A 13,638-nucleotide genomic window follows, 5' to 3' on the forward strand; every position below is an offset into this window, starting at 1 on the left:
AGATGGCTTTTGCCTGTTAGTACAGGCCTAACCCAGTGGTAGTTGATCTTGCCAAGCGTCATGGCAAGTCTTGGTGACTAGGAGGTCTTCTGCAGCTTCCCTAACAGCAGACTTGTATAGAGAAGGTTCCAAGACAAGGGCAGATTCTGTGCCTGTCCTACAGTGGCCACTGATCACCATCTCATACTTATAAGAGTCCTGAAGCATGAACAGTGCCTCTAGGTGCTGCTACTCAACTCTCAAACCTACTCCAACCCTTGATGTCCACACCACCCAGATGGCATTCACAGGTCTTCTGCTTTGCCACTAATTTTCTGTGAGGACCCTATGGAGGCCTGTGAAAAAGACCTGGAGAATGGATGAAAATTTCCCTTACATTTGAGGCTGCCAAGTATTCTAAACTGTTAAACTAGCTCACAGTGAGTCTATTAATTTGTTAAATTTCAGTTGTTTCCCTCTTACTTGCTCTTATGGAGACTACCTTCTTCCTCTCTTCCTGTCTTGTACTACACAAAATGAAGCCATGTGCTTTACTCCTCAAAGGGGCTTTTTTCCTTTTGAAATACAGGTTATCAAGTTTCCTTGTGGCTTCAACTCTGTAAAGGGCTCCAAAAATTATGCTTTGGTAAGTTATTAAGCTTTTTCTTGTTGTTAGAGTTTTAAGTTCTCACTTAGCACCAAGTAACATAGCACTGAAATACATAAAGCAAACAGGGCACAGGGTAGTACAGTCTACTCAGTCAATAATCACAATCTATGGCAAAGTAGCAGCATGCTTGTGGCTGGCTCCTGGTTCATTATTTAAAGGTAAAACCTTAAGTTGTGAGTATTCAACACAATCCATGCATGTGCAAACATATGCTCGTATACATCAAAATCTTCCCAACACAGTTCTCACCCTTTCTACATCTCATGAACTTTGTATTTTCTTGTTTGATTCTATTCTATTCTATTCTGTTCTACATAAAATGTTGATTTTTACTTGATAAATTGCTTTCCCCACCCACTAATTAATAAAATTATAGTTTACAAAACATTGTCTTAAAGTATATTTCTAGAAGTGAAATAATTGTTTCATAAGTACACATTTGTATTGTCTCTCTTTTAATAGATAAAGAAATTTAATAAAATCTGTTAAATTCTATTAAAAGAGAGATACTATGAAAAACCCTTGCCTACCTAACAAAAATGATGACAGGAGGTACTTGAGGAAAATAAGTAAATACATCAGAAAGTGCTGAGATCAATGCATAAACATGGAACGTCTGTCTATCTATCTATCTATCTATCTATCAATCATTTATTCATGAATATAACAAAGACAAATAGAAATGTTTAATATAAATAGTAAACTTCTCTCTTCTCTCTCATCTTTCCCCATCCCACTAACCAAATTAATTACTGTAATATCTTTAATGTTTTCTTGTGTTTCTTTCTTAAAATTTTGTATGCAAATTCAAGAAAAGGCATATACACCTTTTATACAGATAGTATCAACAACTCACTGCATTCTATATCATTTTATAACATACTTTTTTCCTTCAGTTCATCCATCTTAGAGATATTAAGCACTTATTTAATTCTTTGTAAACTTCTGCCTAATAAGGATTTTAAAAATAAATCGATCATTTTCTTATTTATGGATATTTAGATTTTATTTTTCAATTTTTAACTCTTACACACAATGCCACAATCAATAGTCTATCTTGTATATATTAGGCCATATTTATTTATTTTTGGCTGCGTTGGGTCTTCGTTGCTGTGCGCAGGCTTTCTCTAGTTCCTGTGAGCGGGGGCTACTCTTCGTTGAGGTGCATGGGCTTTTCATTGCAGTTGTTTTTCTTGTGGAGCACGGGCTCTGGGTGTACGGGCTTCAATAGTTGTGGCACATGGGCTCAGTAGTTGTGACTCGCGGGCTCTAGAGCGCAGGCTCAGTAGTTGTGATGACGAGCTTTGTTTCTTTGCAGCATGTGGGATCTGCCTGTCCCTCACACTGGCAGGCAGATTCTTAACCACTGCGCCACCAGGGAAGTCCTAGGCCATAGTTTTATTTCAGCCTTCCCATCAGATAAGTACCTAATAATGGAATTACTAGATAAAAAAGCATATGTATGTTAAATTTCGATATTGGTATATTGCCTTCCCAAAGGCTGTTTCAGTTTATTCCCCCTCTGATTATATGTGAGAATGCCTCATTATTCAGATCTCCATCATACTCCTAGCATTGCACTTGCTTTGCTGGGATGAACCACTCTTACTTGTAGTATTTATTATTCTTTTAATGTTTGAGTTAGTTCTGTTTAATAATATAGTGTGTGTGTGAGAATGAGTATATGTGTGGGCATTGTGTGTGTGTGTATGATTTTTTCCATCTATATATTGTGGGAGACTGAGCTGTAATATTAATTTGGGAGGTCACATTTTATCAATGTGAAACATTTTTTAAAATCTGAACAAATTTCAAAATGTTTTATTTATTTCTATGTTAAGTTTTTAGATATATGTTGCAACATAAAAGTCACCCCCAAAACTTAGTGACTTAAAATAATAATATTATTTCCACTAATTCTGGGCTGATGGGTATCAACAGGATAGTTCTATTCCTGGCAGTTTTAGAGATTATCAGCAATTTAAATTTGTTGAAAGGAGGTAATGTGTACTTCTACATATTATTAATGTGTAGTAATGTGTACTTCTACATATTATTGATGTAGAAGACTAAAATGGGATAAAAACTGATGTGGAGAAAGGAAATTAATAAATATGGCTACTTTGGGTATGAAACCTGATGATCAAATAAACATTTAAAAATGATATTTCCCCAAGTGATTGATTTTGGCTTATATTCATAACAATGAGTTATTGAATCTGCTCTTATTGACAACACGTTTTGTACCAGTTTCCCTTCGAACAGCCTGATGGCAACATCTATAAATGGGCATGTTTCTTCTGTTTCCCACCCTAAATGCCCCAATATAGTTCTGTCTATTTAGTTATTATATATCACCTACCATCTTTGCTCCAAAGCACTTTGTGGACAGAACACATTCAATCAAATGTAGGCTAGGGAATGCAGCTCTGTTGACTAAACTGATTCCTGAATTTTTCTCTAGGGCACAACCTTAAAACACAACCTGAAACAACATTTTGCTATTTAATTCATCAGCAGAAAATAGCTATGCTGAGATGAAATAAAGTTAGGACTGCCTGAGTTAACATGGACATTCGGTACGGATAGTGTTCAGAGTTTGGGTTACTCAGATACTCTCTTAAGTAAGAAACATAGGAACAGTGTTCCCAAACTCAGGAATTATAATTGTAAACATACATTCTTATACTGTGGATGGAACTTATGCTTGTGGCTACAGGGTAGGGAAAAGAAGAAGAAAATCAACATTGTTACAATCATTTTGACACCTCTTTGAGGAACAAAGTTAGAAACTCAAATCAGGGTGTTCAGTATTTGAACCAGAATAGATCAGTCCTTGGCTGCCCAGTCAGTGCTACTAACATTGCTTTTTGGAATTGCATTATTCCAGCTGGAGATGCTTCGTGTCAGTTTAATCATGAGCCCATTGCCCTGAGTTCTGCTATCATCACTTCCAAAGATTTATATAGCTTTGAAAGTATCTACATAGCTTTGCATTTCCCTCACTTTGGGAAGGCCAAGCCAATTTTTTATTAGCTTCTATTGTTTCCAAATGTTCAGCACTGAACTTAATTGTGCAGAGGGTGTGGCTTTAATGCTTGATACTAACTACTATCAGCACTGTTCTGTAATCTCGTTTTTATTTGCCACTCCCATGCTCCTTATTAATAAACTTCATACCTTGCAATCAAATTATTAATTTAGTTACCACCTTAGCAGCATGAGCAAAAAAAAGAGAGCCAGTGTTCTACACTTCAAGAAATAGATCTTGAAATGAAAGTCCTACTGTTCAACTGATATCTTGCTTCTACCCCCTGCCTTTGTACTTTGTTATAGACAAGTGGCTCTACCGTATGTGATTCTTCATCCTAGGCCATGCAAGCCTGCCATAAGTAGAAGCCCACAAAAATACATTGTGATGCCAACTTCAAAGAGGATTGTATCTTGCTCCCACTAAGACATAATATAAAAGAAACAAATATATATATATATGTATATATATATATATATACATATATATATATATATATATATATATATATATATGGAGAGAGAGAGAGAGGGAGAGAAAACAGCAGAGAGAGAATGCACGCTGGTAAGATGATAAGATTTTGCACTCTCCTTTCTGAGGTTCTACTGGGTATAAACAGGAACCATTTAAAACCTAATGCAAGTTCATTGATTTTTTTTTTTGTTGAATGTGAGACTGCATGTTTATCATCATCTCTGGCTCTAATTCCTTTCAGTGGTTTACTATAGTTTTCCAGTTCAAGTGCTACAGTAAGTTAGGGAGGACCAAACAGGCCCTCTTAAAGTCTTGAAGGTTTAAGAGAGAAATCTGGATATGAACTAAAAACACTCACGATGGACAATTTCTATGTCTACCTTACCCTGTTTACTGCTCAATCATTTATTTTTTTTCATCTCTGAAACAACTTTATTACAAGGCTGTTTTAAATGACAACTTCCAATTCTTTCTTAATTTGCTTTGTCACCAATTCCAGTTATAACTCTATTTACATATAACAATAAATCTTGCATTGATCTTTGCATCCTATTTAAATTGTTCTCATCAGGCCATTCCAGTGAATGGAAGTGTGACTGTTGTGTGACACGTTGACCAGCGTTATTGAGTAGGGGTAGAGGGGGGCCCAGGACAGAGGGAGCCCACTTCACAGGTGCGGGTGGGGAGCCGGCCTCCCTCTCCTCTGGCCCCCACCCCAAACTCACAGTGATAGGCACCTCACTTCCTTGCCCTTCAAAAAGGGTGAATAAAGAAATCCCTCCCAGTCCAAGAAATGATTTGGACTTCCATCTTCAACAGGGTTGAGATTTCCCCCACTCTTCCTGCCCCCTGATCAAACACTCAGATCCTAAGGCTTCCTAGGTGCTGGTCCTGCCCTGACCCGCCAAAGGACTGTCTCTCCATGATCAGGGCCCTTCTGCCTTCTTGACTTTCTTCTGCCACCAGTTCCGAGAGGAATTTCTTTGGACAGACACGATGCAGCATCAAGAAGGGTCACTCCCACAGCCCCCTCCTCACCTCACAGGTGATGGGAAGGTGCAGTCAACCAGGAACATTAATACGAGTAAAAAATGAACTTGAAAATGACAGGCTATTAATTAAACAAATCTATAAAAATAGTTAGGACGTAACTCTGTTCAAATAAATACGAAATAAGTAGGCTCCAAGCAGCGTGATACGTTGCATCACTGGAATGTGAGGCTGGTCCCACTTTGCCCCAGTTGGGATTGGACACGAACCCCCAGGGTGCCAGAAACGGACTTTAATGCAGTCGGCCAAGCCATTGGCTCTCTTTGTCTTCTCTCTGGAAGAACAGAACTTGTACATTTGTCCAGCTTGTCTTTTCCAACAATACATAATTAAGGCCTTGAACGCCTTTTCCTTCTCTCACCAGGGCGTGCAGACTCAGGGCAGAAACTGCCCTTCTTGCTTCAACACAATGCCCACTGCCCTCATGCCAGCGGGGAGGGAGAGGGAGTCAGTTCTGAGCTGGTGCCAGTCCTGACAGAGGCCGGGGCCAGCTCAGAGCCCCAAGAGCCCCCAGCAGCAGGCAGCAGAGGCCCTCTGGGTCCCAGGACCCATGAAGCCATGCACCAGGACGCCAGGCAGCCTTGCCCTCGTCATGCACACGGGGATCCAGGTGCCCGTCTGCAGGACAGCTCAGAAGCCAGACTCCTCCCTCTTCCCTGCCAGTGGCTGCGCTGCCAGTTGGGAAGTCAGGCTGAGGTCGGGTAGAATTACCCTTCCCCATGGACTGAGCGGAGAGGAGCAGCGTGGGGAGTGGGCTGCGGGCCCTCCTCCTACCATTTAAAACAGCAGCAAGGAAGGAAGCAAGGTAGGCCCGAAGGTGCCCTGTGCCAATGGTCTGGCTGCGAGGTCGCGATGGAAGAACTAAGCCAGCTTCCCAGCCCAGCTATTCGGCAGGCACCACAGGAAACATCCTGTCCCCACACGTGCGAGCCTGTGTTCTGCTGAGCCCTGGACCCTGAGGAACACCCATAGGTCTTCCCTGGGATGGACACGAGGGTCAGCCAGGGTCAGCAGGACAAACACCGTGGGCCTGCCGGCTCTGCCCCCACCCTTGCAGGTGCATCCTATAGGGTTTTCACAGCTTGGCTTAAGTCAGCTCAGTGTTGGCACATTCACAGAATGAGATGGCTACACACCCTGGGGCTGCAGGCCCAGGATCAGCGAGTCCGTGGGCAGGCTGGCCTCCCTCCCGTCACTGCGACTGCACGCCTAGGGTGATCTTCAGGTTCTCGTACACCATGTAGCTGATGCTCATGGCCGGAATCACCTTCCTGAAGTTGGGGGCCAGCCCCCAGTACAGGTCAAAGGCCCCCTCGGTCCGCAGAATCTGTTTGAAGAGGCTGATCATGGTCACCTCCGGAGAGCCCTCAATGGAGGCTTGGGCCTGCATCCGGGTCCTGACCAGGGCCAGTGGGTAGCTGGCCAGCTGGCCACAGGCGCTGGACACGGTGCCACAGACCAGGAGCACAAACACTCTGGGGTGTGCGCTGTTCACTGCATAGCACTGCAGCCAGGCATTCTTGAGCATGTCGTAGACGGCCAGGTCTATCCCAGCGTAGGGGATGATCCCCAGCATGTTGGGAACATAGCCTTTGTAGAAGGCGGCCATGCCCTCTCTGGCTAGGATCTTCCTGGCACAGTCCAGCATGCCCGAGTACTGGCCTGTGTTGCGCAGGGCCATGCGGGTCTTCAAGACCTCCATCGGGTAGCTGCTGCTCTGGGCGATGGCCCCTGCCAAGGACCCTGCCACAAGCCTCTCGCGAATCTTCAGAGTCTCTTGGTCACTCCCAATGAGACACTTGATCTACATCATAGGCCGTGAACTTGATGGCCGACTCGGGGGCAGTTTTGAGGACGTTGATACCGTTGCCCCGCCAGAGTGATTTGGCCCCTCCTGCTCGAATCATCTGGGTGAAGCCACCCACGATGCACATGTTGTTCCTGCGGGAGGTGTGGACCTGCCTGAGCACCTTGAGTCTGTCCAGGGGGGCCGTGCAGGTTCTCGATACAGCCCCCGCCCCACCGCCAGCCACCAGGTGTCGCCACCACATCCCTGTCTGCCTCTCCTCCGCCGTGAACTCATCGGGGACCGTCAGATTCTCACCCATATCAAAGATCGTGGAATGCTTCCAGTACAGGATGATCTCAGGGATGTTTTCCACGGGATGCAGGAGGCGATAGTCTCGCCACTCGTTCCAGTCGATGGTCGTCGTACCATTCTTGTCCATGCTCTTGAGGATTTTTTCTGCCTGCTGTTCAGATATCCTGACTCCCAGGTCCCGCAGGGACTGCATGATCTCCTGCGCGTCGATCCATCCATCATTCTTCTTGTCCAAACTCTTGAATACCAGCCTCAGTTTCTTCTCGTGATCTTGGAAATAATGGGCAAACTCTTCAAAGTCTAGTTGCCCATCGAGGTCTTTGTCGCCAGCTTGTACAATTTTCCGGATCTCGCCCTCTGTGCGGTGCAGTCCCAGGAGCCGAAGTCCCATGGTCAGGTCGTTGACACACAGGCGGCCTTCGCGGTTGACTTCGAGAGTCTGGAAAAGGCTCCAAAGGCGCAGCCGGTGGTCTGGTCCCCCGCAGACGGTGCCGCCGCAAGGGTCCACGGACGCTGGCGATGAGGCGGACGGCTAGGCGGTGGCTGCGGCGTCCGGCAGCGGGGAAGCCACACAGCGGCACAACACACTGCTCACCATCGGGCGCGAGGCAGGGGTGACGGGCCGGCGGGGAGAGCGCGGGAGACACGCAGGTGTCCTTAGTCCAGTAGCGTGGACTCCAGGTGCCGGCAAGCTGGCGGAATGGGCAGCTTCCGGGTGCTCAGTCATTTAAATGTCTTATCTTTCATCTGTCTCCAATACATTCCCCTATGTAGGGTAATTAAATTACACTATTTTGACCACTCCATAACTGTGCTGTACCTATGGCAAAAACTTCATTCTAGATACCTTATTCATTAGACCTTCTATTTTGATTCTGTCCAATATTAGTTCCACTTTTTAATTAAATTTCATGCTAAATGACTCTCTTTATCGGTTAGTTGAGAATAACAAAAACATGATGTATCATACAATTTTGAAATTTAATAATTAAAAGGTCTGGAAATGCTTTTTTTTTTTTTTTGATTCAAGAGAATCTAAAACCCCATTAGGAAACTTTCTTTTGTCTGACTAATGATGTATAAGAACAGTGAGAGTCATGGGTGATGGATCCTCTTGGAAGAAATCAATTACTGTCTCATCCACTCTTTCCCTGTGGGAATAGAATGAATGTCAGTACAATTCCAGTTGGCACAAAACCTTGCAAAATGTTTCCCTTTCTTGCTAACATTTGAAAACGTTTCAAGTAAAAGAAGGCACTAACCCTGTTGTTTGTGTAATTTCTCTCTCTTCTTGCCTTTCTTTCACTGGATCACAGAAACAATGCAAATTTCACTGGATTAATATGATTCAGTTACTATACTCTGAAATGTTTAATTTACCCTCATTGTAAGAATTTGAGAAATATTTAAATTTTCTTTTCTTTTCTAAGCTGATTTGAAATCCAATAAGATAACTCTGAAGTAAACTTAACATTTTTAATTTGTGTGAAAAATGTGTCTCTTGCTGATGGGGTTGGTGACAAAAGAGAAATGACAAACGAATGTCTCTTATTCTTTAATTATTGTATCAGCCAGCAACTATCTTCCTCAAGCTCAGCCATAGGCTAAAGCTGTAATGTTAAAATCATAAATATACTGTTTTGGGCACAAAAAATCCTAAAACAGTAGTGGGGAGGGACATTAACTATTCTCTTACCCTGCACAACAGTTTGGTGTAGGTCCAACTCAAGCAAGCTATCACCTACTCTCCCTGGCCAAAATTATCTGTTCACTCTGAAGAAATTATGCTCCTCAAAGACCGTGAAGCTTCCCACTGAACTTCATGTGATGTTTAAAACCAGTCCAAGTGGTGGTAAAAAACTAAAAGAGGGCTTCCCTGGTGGCACAGTGGTTGAGAGTCCGCCTGCCAATGCAGGGGACGCGGGTTCGTGCCCCGGTCCGAGAAGATCCCACATGCCGCGGAGCGGCTGGGCCCGTGAGCCATGGCCGCTGAGGCTGCGCGTCCGGAGCCTGTGCTCCGCAACAGGACAGGCCACAACAGTGAGAGGCCCGTGTACCGCAAAAAAAAAACAAACAAAAAAACTAAAAGAACTTTACATGTTAGAAAGATGAATGAGTAAAGGAGATTTCTAAGGTAAACAGAAGTACTATGAGTAGGTAAACTGGAGACTAGCTACATTGCTAATAAAGTCATACAAACTCAATTGAAATAAATGAGACTGCTCTAGGTCACCAGTCTGCAACCTTTGGAGAATAGATCAATATTTTTAAGGCACCTTTTAAGAAACACTCATCTTAAAAGATTCCTGGAGTGGAGGGGGAAACTTCCATGGTTACAAATGTTGGAGAAACTCTGCACACAATACATCTTCTTTTGCAGATTTGTAATGTATATCAAACACATTAAAACACCAGTCTCCAAATGGGGTACATCAATGTCATAGGGTGCACAAGATAATTCAATAGGAGGTAGGAAGGAAACTTGAGAACATTTTTTAATATTTATTTTTATAATATTTCTATTTCATTTTATTTTTATGTCTTTTATAATGTATATAACATTATCACAACAGTGAGTTATTCAATTTACATGTGAATACATACACTTCTATTGAGAATAATGCTCAAATGTTACTGATGTATGAAGAAAAAATTTGCACACTTCATTAATCTTAGAACTTCTGTAGTAAAACATTACTTTGAATTTATATCATATAGGCAACTTTATGTGTATGTATGTATCACTGATTATGATCCAATGAAACACACTTTGTGAATCACGGTTTTAGTAGCCAGAAGCTTTATTTTTTTCCAGACAGGATGTTTCCATTTACTATATCTGCTAACAGGGGAATGACAATGACCTGGATTTTAGAGTGTGTTTTGCGAATTCAATTATTCTTGGAAAGTCTTTATCAGAGAGGACATAACTGAAGGAAAAGTATCAAGAAATAGAATTTTGGGACTTCCCTGGTGGCATAGTGGTTAAGAATCTACCTGCCAATGCAGGGAACACAGGTTCGATCCCTGGTCCAGGAAGATCCCACATGCCATGGAGCAACTAAGCCCGTGTGCCACAACTACTGAAGCCCATGTGCCTAGAACCTGTGCTCCACAACAGAAGCCACCGCAATGAGAAGCTCACACACCACAACGAAGAGTAGCCCCGGCTCGCCACGACTAGAGAGAGCCCGCTCACAGCAACGAAGACCCAATGCAGCCAAAAATAAATAAATAAAATAAATAAATTTTAAAAAAGAAAAGAAGAAGTAGAATTTTTACCTTAGTTAACAAGTTAGTCTATCACATATTAATGGATGCTGTTAAAAGATATGCAATTCCTAGGTCAGAGATGAATGATGGCCTGACTGGTAGCCAGAGTGTCAGCATTTTGGGGTAGGGGTAGGGGCAGTTCTCTAAGATCCAGGTCCCACAGGTAGACACGAGGAAGGCTAGATAACAGCTGCCCACATCATGAGCTGCTTTCAGGAAGGGAATCCTGAGATTCGGTAGTCTGGGTCTTTCATAATGGGCAAAAGCATGCTTCCACTTTGCTTTGGATAAATCCAATATCTCTGTCTTTCAAGGCTGTTCACTATCCAGACATCCTTGAAAAAATGGTCTTGAATTCAAGGCAATCAGTGCCTCTGCTTGCGAGATATGCAGAAACATGCAAAATTCACGGAGAAATGTCTCCCATTTAAGCTGTGCTAATGGATTTGGCTTTACAAAGCGTAAACCAACATACGTGCACCTAGCCAATGAGCTCTTTCAAATCCTTCCACACAGGATCATCTTCATGGATACACAGCCAGTGCAAACACACAAAGCCCTATGCTCAGAAACCACACAAGGAACTCTGGCTTAATGGCCTGTGATTGCTTCTCATTGTTGTCTTGAAACTCTTAATAATGTTATCTTAGATCTTACGTTTGGTAAGTGAAGTCCTATGAGACAATGGAGCAGTCAGCAGGCCCTTGAAGTCTTGGTTTGTGCTCAATCCTGTCTCTTGCCACCTCCCTGCCTCCTGGGAATGGGTTCTATGCCATCTACTGTCCCTGACACCCCATACCCTTGCCCAGCCTCCCCATCCAGGAAGGATGTTACTCTCTCCCTGGGGCGGCGACTAGGTTGTGTTAGTTGGGAGAGGCCTTTGTTTGCTGTTGCCCTTCTCCCCACGCAAAGGCCTTGGATGGGTTGCGGTGGCAGCCATCTCACCCTAGGCTGACAGTTACACGTGCACCCAGAGGGTGGGCAGGCTGAGACTAGGTATGGGTGGGAGAAAGCCGCTAGCCCACCCTTGATCCAGTGCATCCTGAGTACGGAGGATGCATCCGTGCATGCACAGGGATTTAAAGACCCTGGATACTGCCTGTTCACCATGGTTGGGGCGGCAGGCCTATGGGAAGAGGAGGTGCCTGGCTCGACTTTTCCAGATCACCACCACCCCTCCCCCGCTTCAGGTTGCAATATATCAGTCTAGCAGCAGGCAGGAAAAGTTGCCCAGCACGTATGTCCTGAGCCACAGGCAGGGGCCCCTAGGCACAAATAAGTGTTTGCACTGGCCCCATGAGTATACCAGTTCCCAAGGGAGCACTCCCCCTGCTGACTCAATGCCCGGCAGGGCATCTTTTCTGCCTTCCAACCTTCCTGAATCTAGTTTTCATTGTCTTTTCTAGTCATTTTGAGGCACCCTCCAGGGATTAACTCTGGAATACAAATTGTATAATTTCAGTAATTCTTTAAATGAGTTAGTGCCTTTATATTTCCAGTTAAAACTGGCATTGTACAATATAAAAAGAAATGCTTAAATTAAGTGCTAGTAATTTAATATTTTAATTTTTCTTTACTTAGAGTGGCATTATATGACAAAGAACATACATAATGGCAAGCTGAGAGAAAGACAGCAGAAGAAAGGAAAAGTTTATATCGAGTACTTTTAGTGCTTTTTTTTCCTGCTTTTGCAACAAAGGTCCTTGCATTTTCATTTTGCACTTGGCCACTGCAATATATGCATCAAGCCCTGCTCACTCAAGATATCTCTGCTTCACCTCACCCTTCACCTGAGAACTCGTTGGATTTGAAAACTGTTAGAGGAGGTGTCCATACTCTGTATGCGTACCATACTCTCTTTTTTCCACTTATTACAAGGGACAAGGAGTCCCTGCTTCCATTCTATCAAGGAGGTAGTCCTGCAACTTATCCCCTTGCATCCTGCACCCTTTACTCTTGTTCCTATCAGGGACTTCCCACGTGGATTTATCCTCTCATCTGAATCATGAAATCTTCATGTTTTCCACCTCTCCTGTACGATTCATATAAACATGCACTGATAACTTTAACATGTACATATAACATCACATACAAAACAGGACAATCTCTTAATCCCACCACCTGCTTTTAGCTGCCTTTTCATTTCTCTGCTCTCTTTGGCAGCAAAAATTCTCAAGAGTTGTGCACACTCACTACCTCCCTGTCTTCACTTCAAATTCACTCATCCTCCCACTCCACTCCTGCTACTGTCTGTACACCACTAAATTTGCTTATTAAATTACCAAATGATCCCTTAATGCCAAAGTCAGCGCTCACTTATCTAGTCCCCATCATACTTGACTTTTCAGCAGCATTCAGCATAGCTGATGACTCCTTCCTTATTTTTATTTTTATTTATTTTTATTTTTTTGCGGTACGCGAGCCTCTCACTGTTGTGGCCTCTCCCGTTGCGGAGCACAGGCTCCGGATGTGCAGGCTCAGCGGCCATGGCTCACGGGCCCAGCCGCTCCGCGGCATGTCGAATCTTCCCGGACCAGGGCACGAACCCGCGTCCCCTGTATCAGCAGGCGGACTCTCAACCACTGCGCCACCAGGGAAGCCCAATTCCTTCCTTCTTGGAATTCTTGGTTTCTGTGACTTCTCTCCCACCTCACTATTAATCCATCTTGTTGGCTATTTAACAGTTTTCTGCTGACTCCTTCTCTACCAAAACTTTAAATGTTGGAAGGCATCCAAAACTACATGCTACATGTCTCTCTAATCTTGTCTATTCTCTCTCTCTCTCTCTCTCACTATATATATATATTCTCCAGTTTGATCTCCAGATTATATATCCAATGGCCTCATCTCAAATGTCTAACAGGCATTTCAAAGTTAATATGGCCAAAATGGAACCCTTGATTTTCCCCAAGTATGCTGTGCTCTGTCTTTTTGAGCTCAGTAAATGATATCATCTAATCAGTTACTCAACCCCTTGATTTATCTTCCCTTTAACTCTCACACGTTGTCCATCAGCTAGTACCATTTTCAAACATATAAGCCTAGTTGGAATCTATACTC

General features: G+C 43.4%; 1 protein-coding gene across 1 annotated transcript; it reads right to left on the reverse strand.

Moving 5' to 3' along the window:
* Nucleotides 1-6,396: 6,396 nt before the first annotated feature.
* Nucleotides 6,397-7,903, reverse strand: LOC307186385 (calcium-binding mitochondrial carrier protein SCaMC-2-like; the record flags this gene model as incomplete). Its single annotated transcript, XM_079921440.1, is given in 3 exon segments — nt 6,397-7,008; nt 7,010-7,837; nt 7,841-7,903. Coding segments are annotated over 3 exon segments (1,503 nt in total).
* Between the last annotated feature and the right edge of the window lie 5,735 nt (nt 7,904-13,638).

Source organism: Stenella coeruleoalba, assembly GCF_951394435.1.
Source record: "Stenella coeruleoalba genome assembly, chromosome: 5".
Taxonomy (NCBI): Eukaryota; Metazoa; Chordata; class Mammalia; order Artiodactyla; family Delphinidae; genus Stenella; species Stenella coeruleoalba.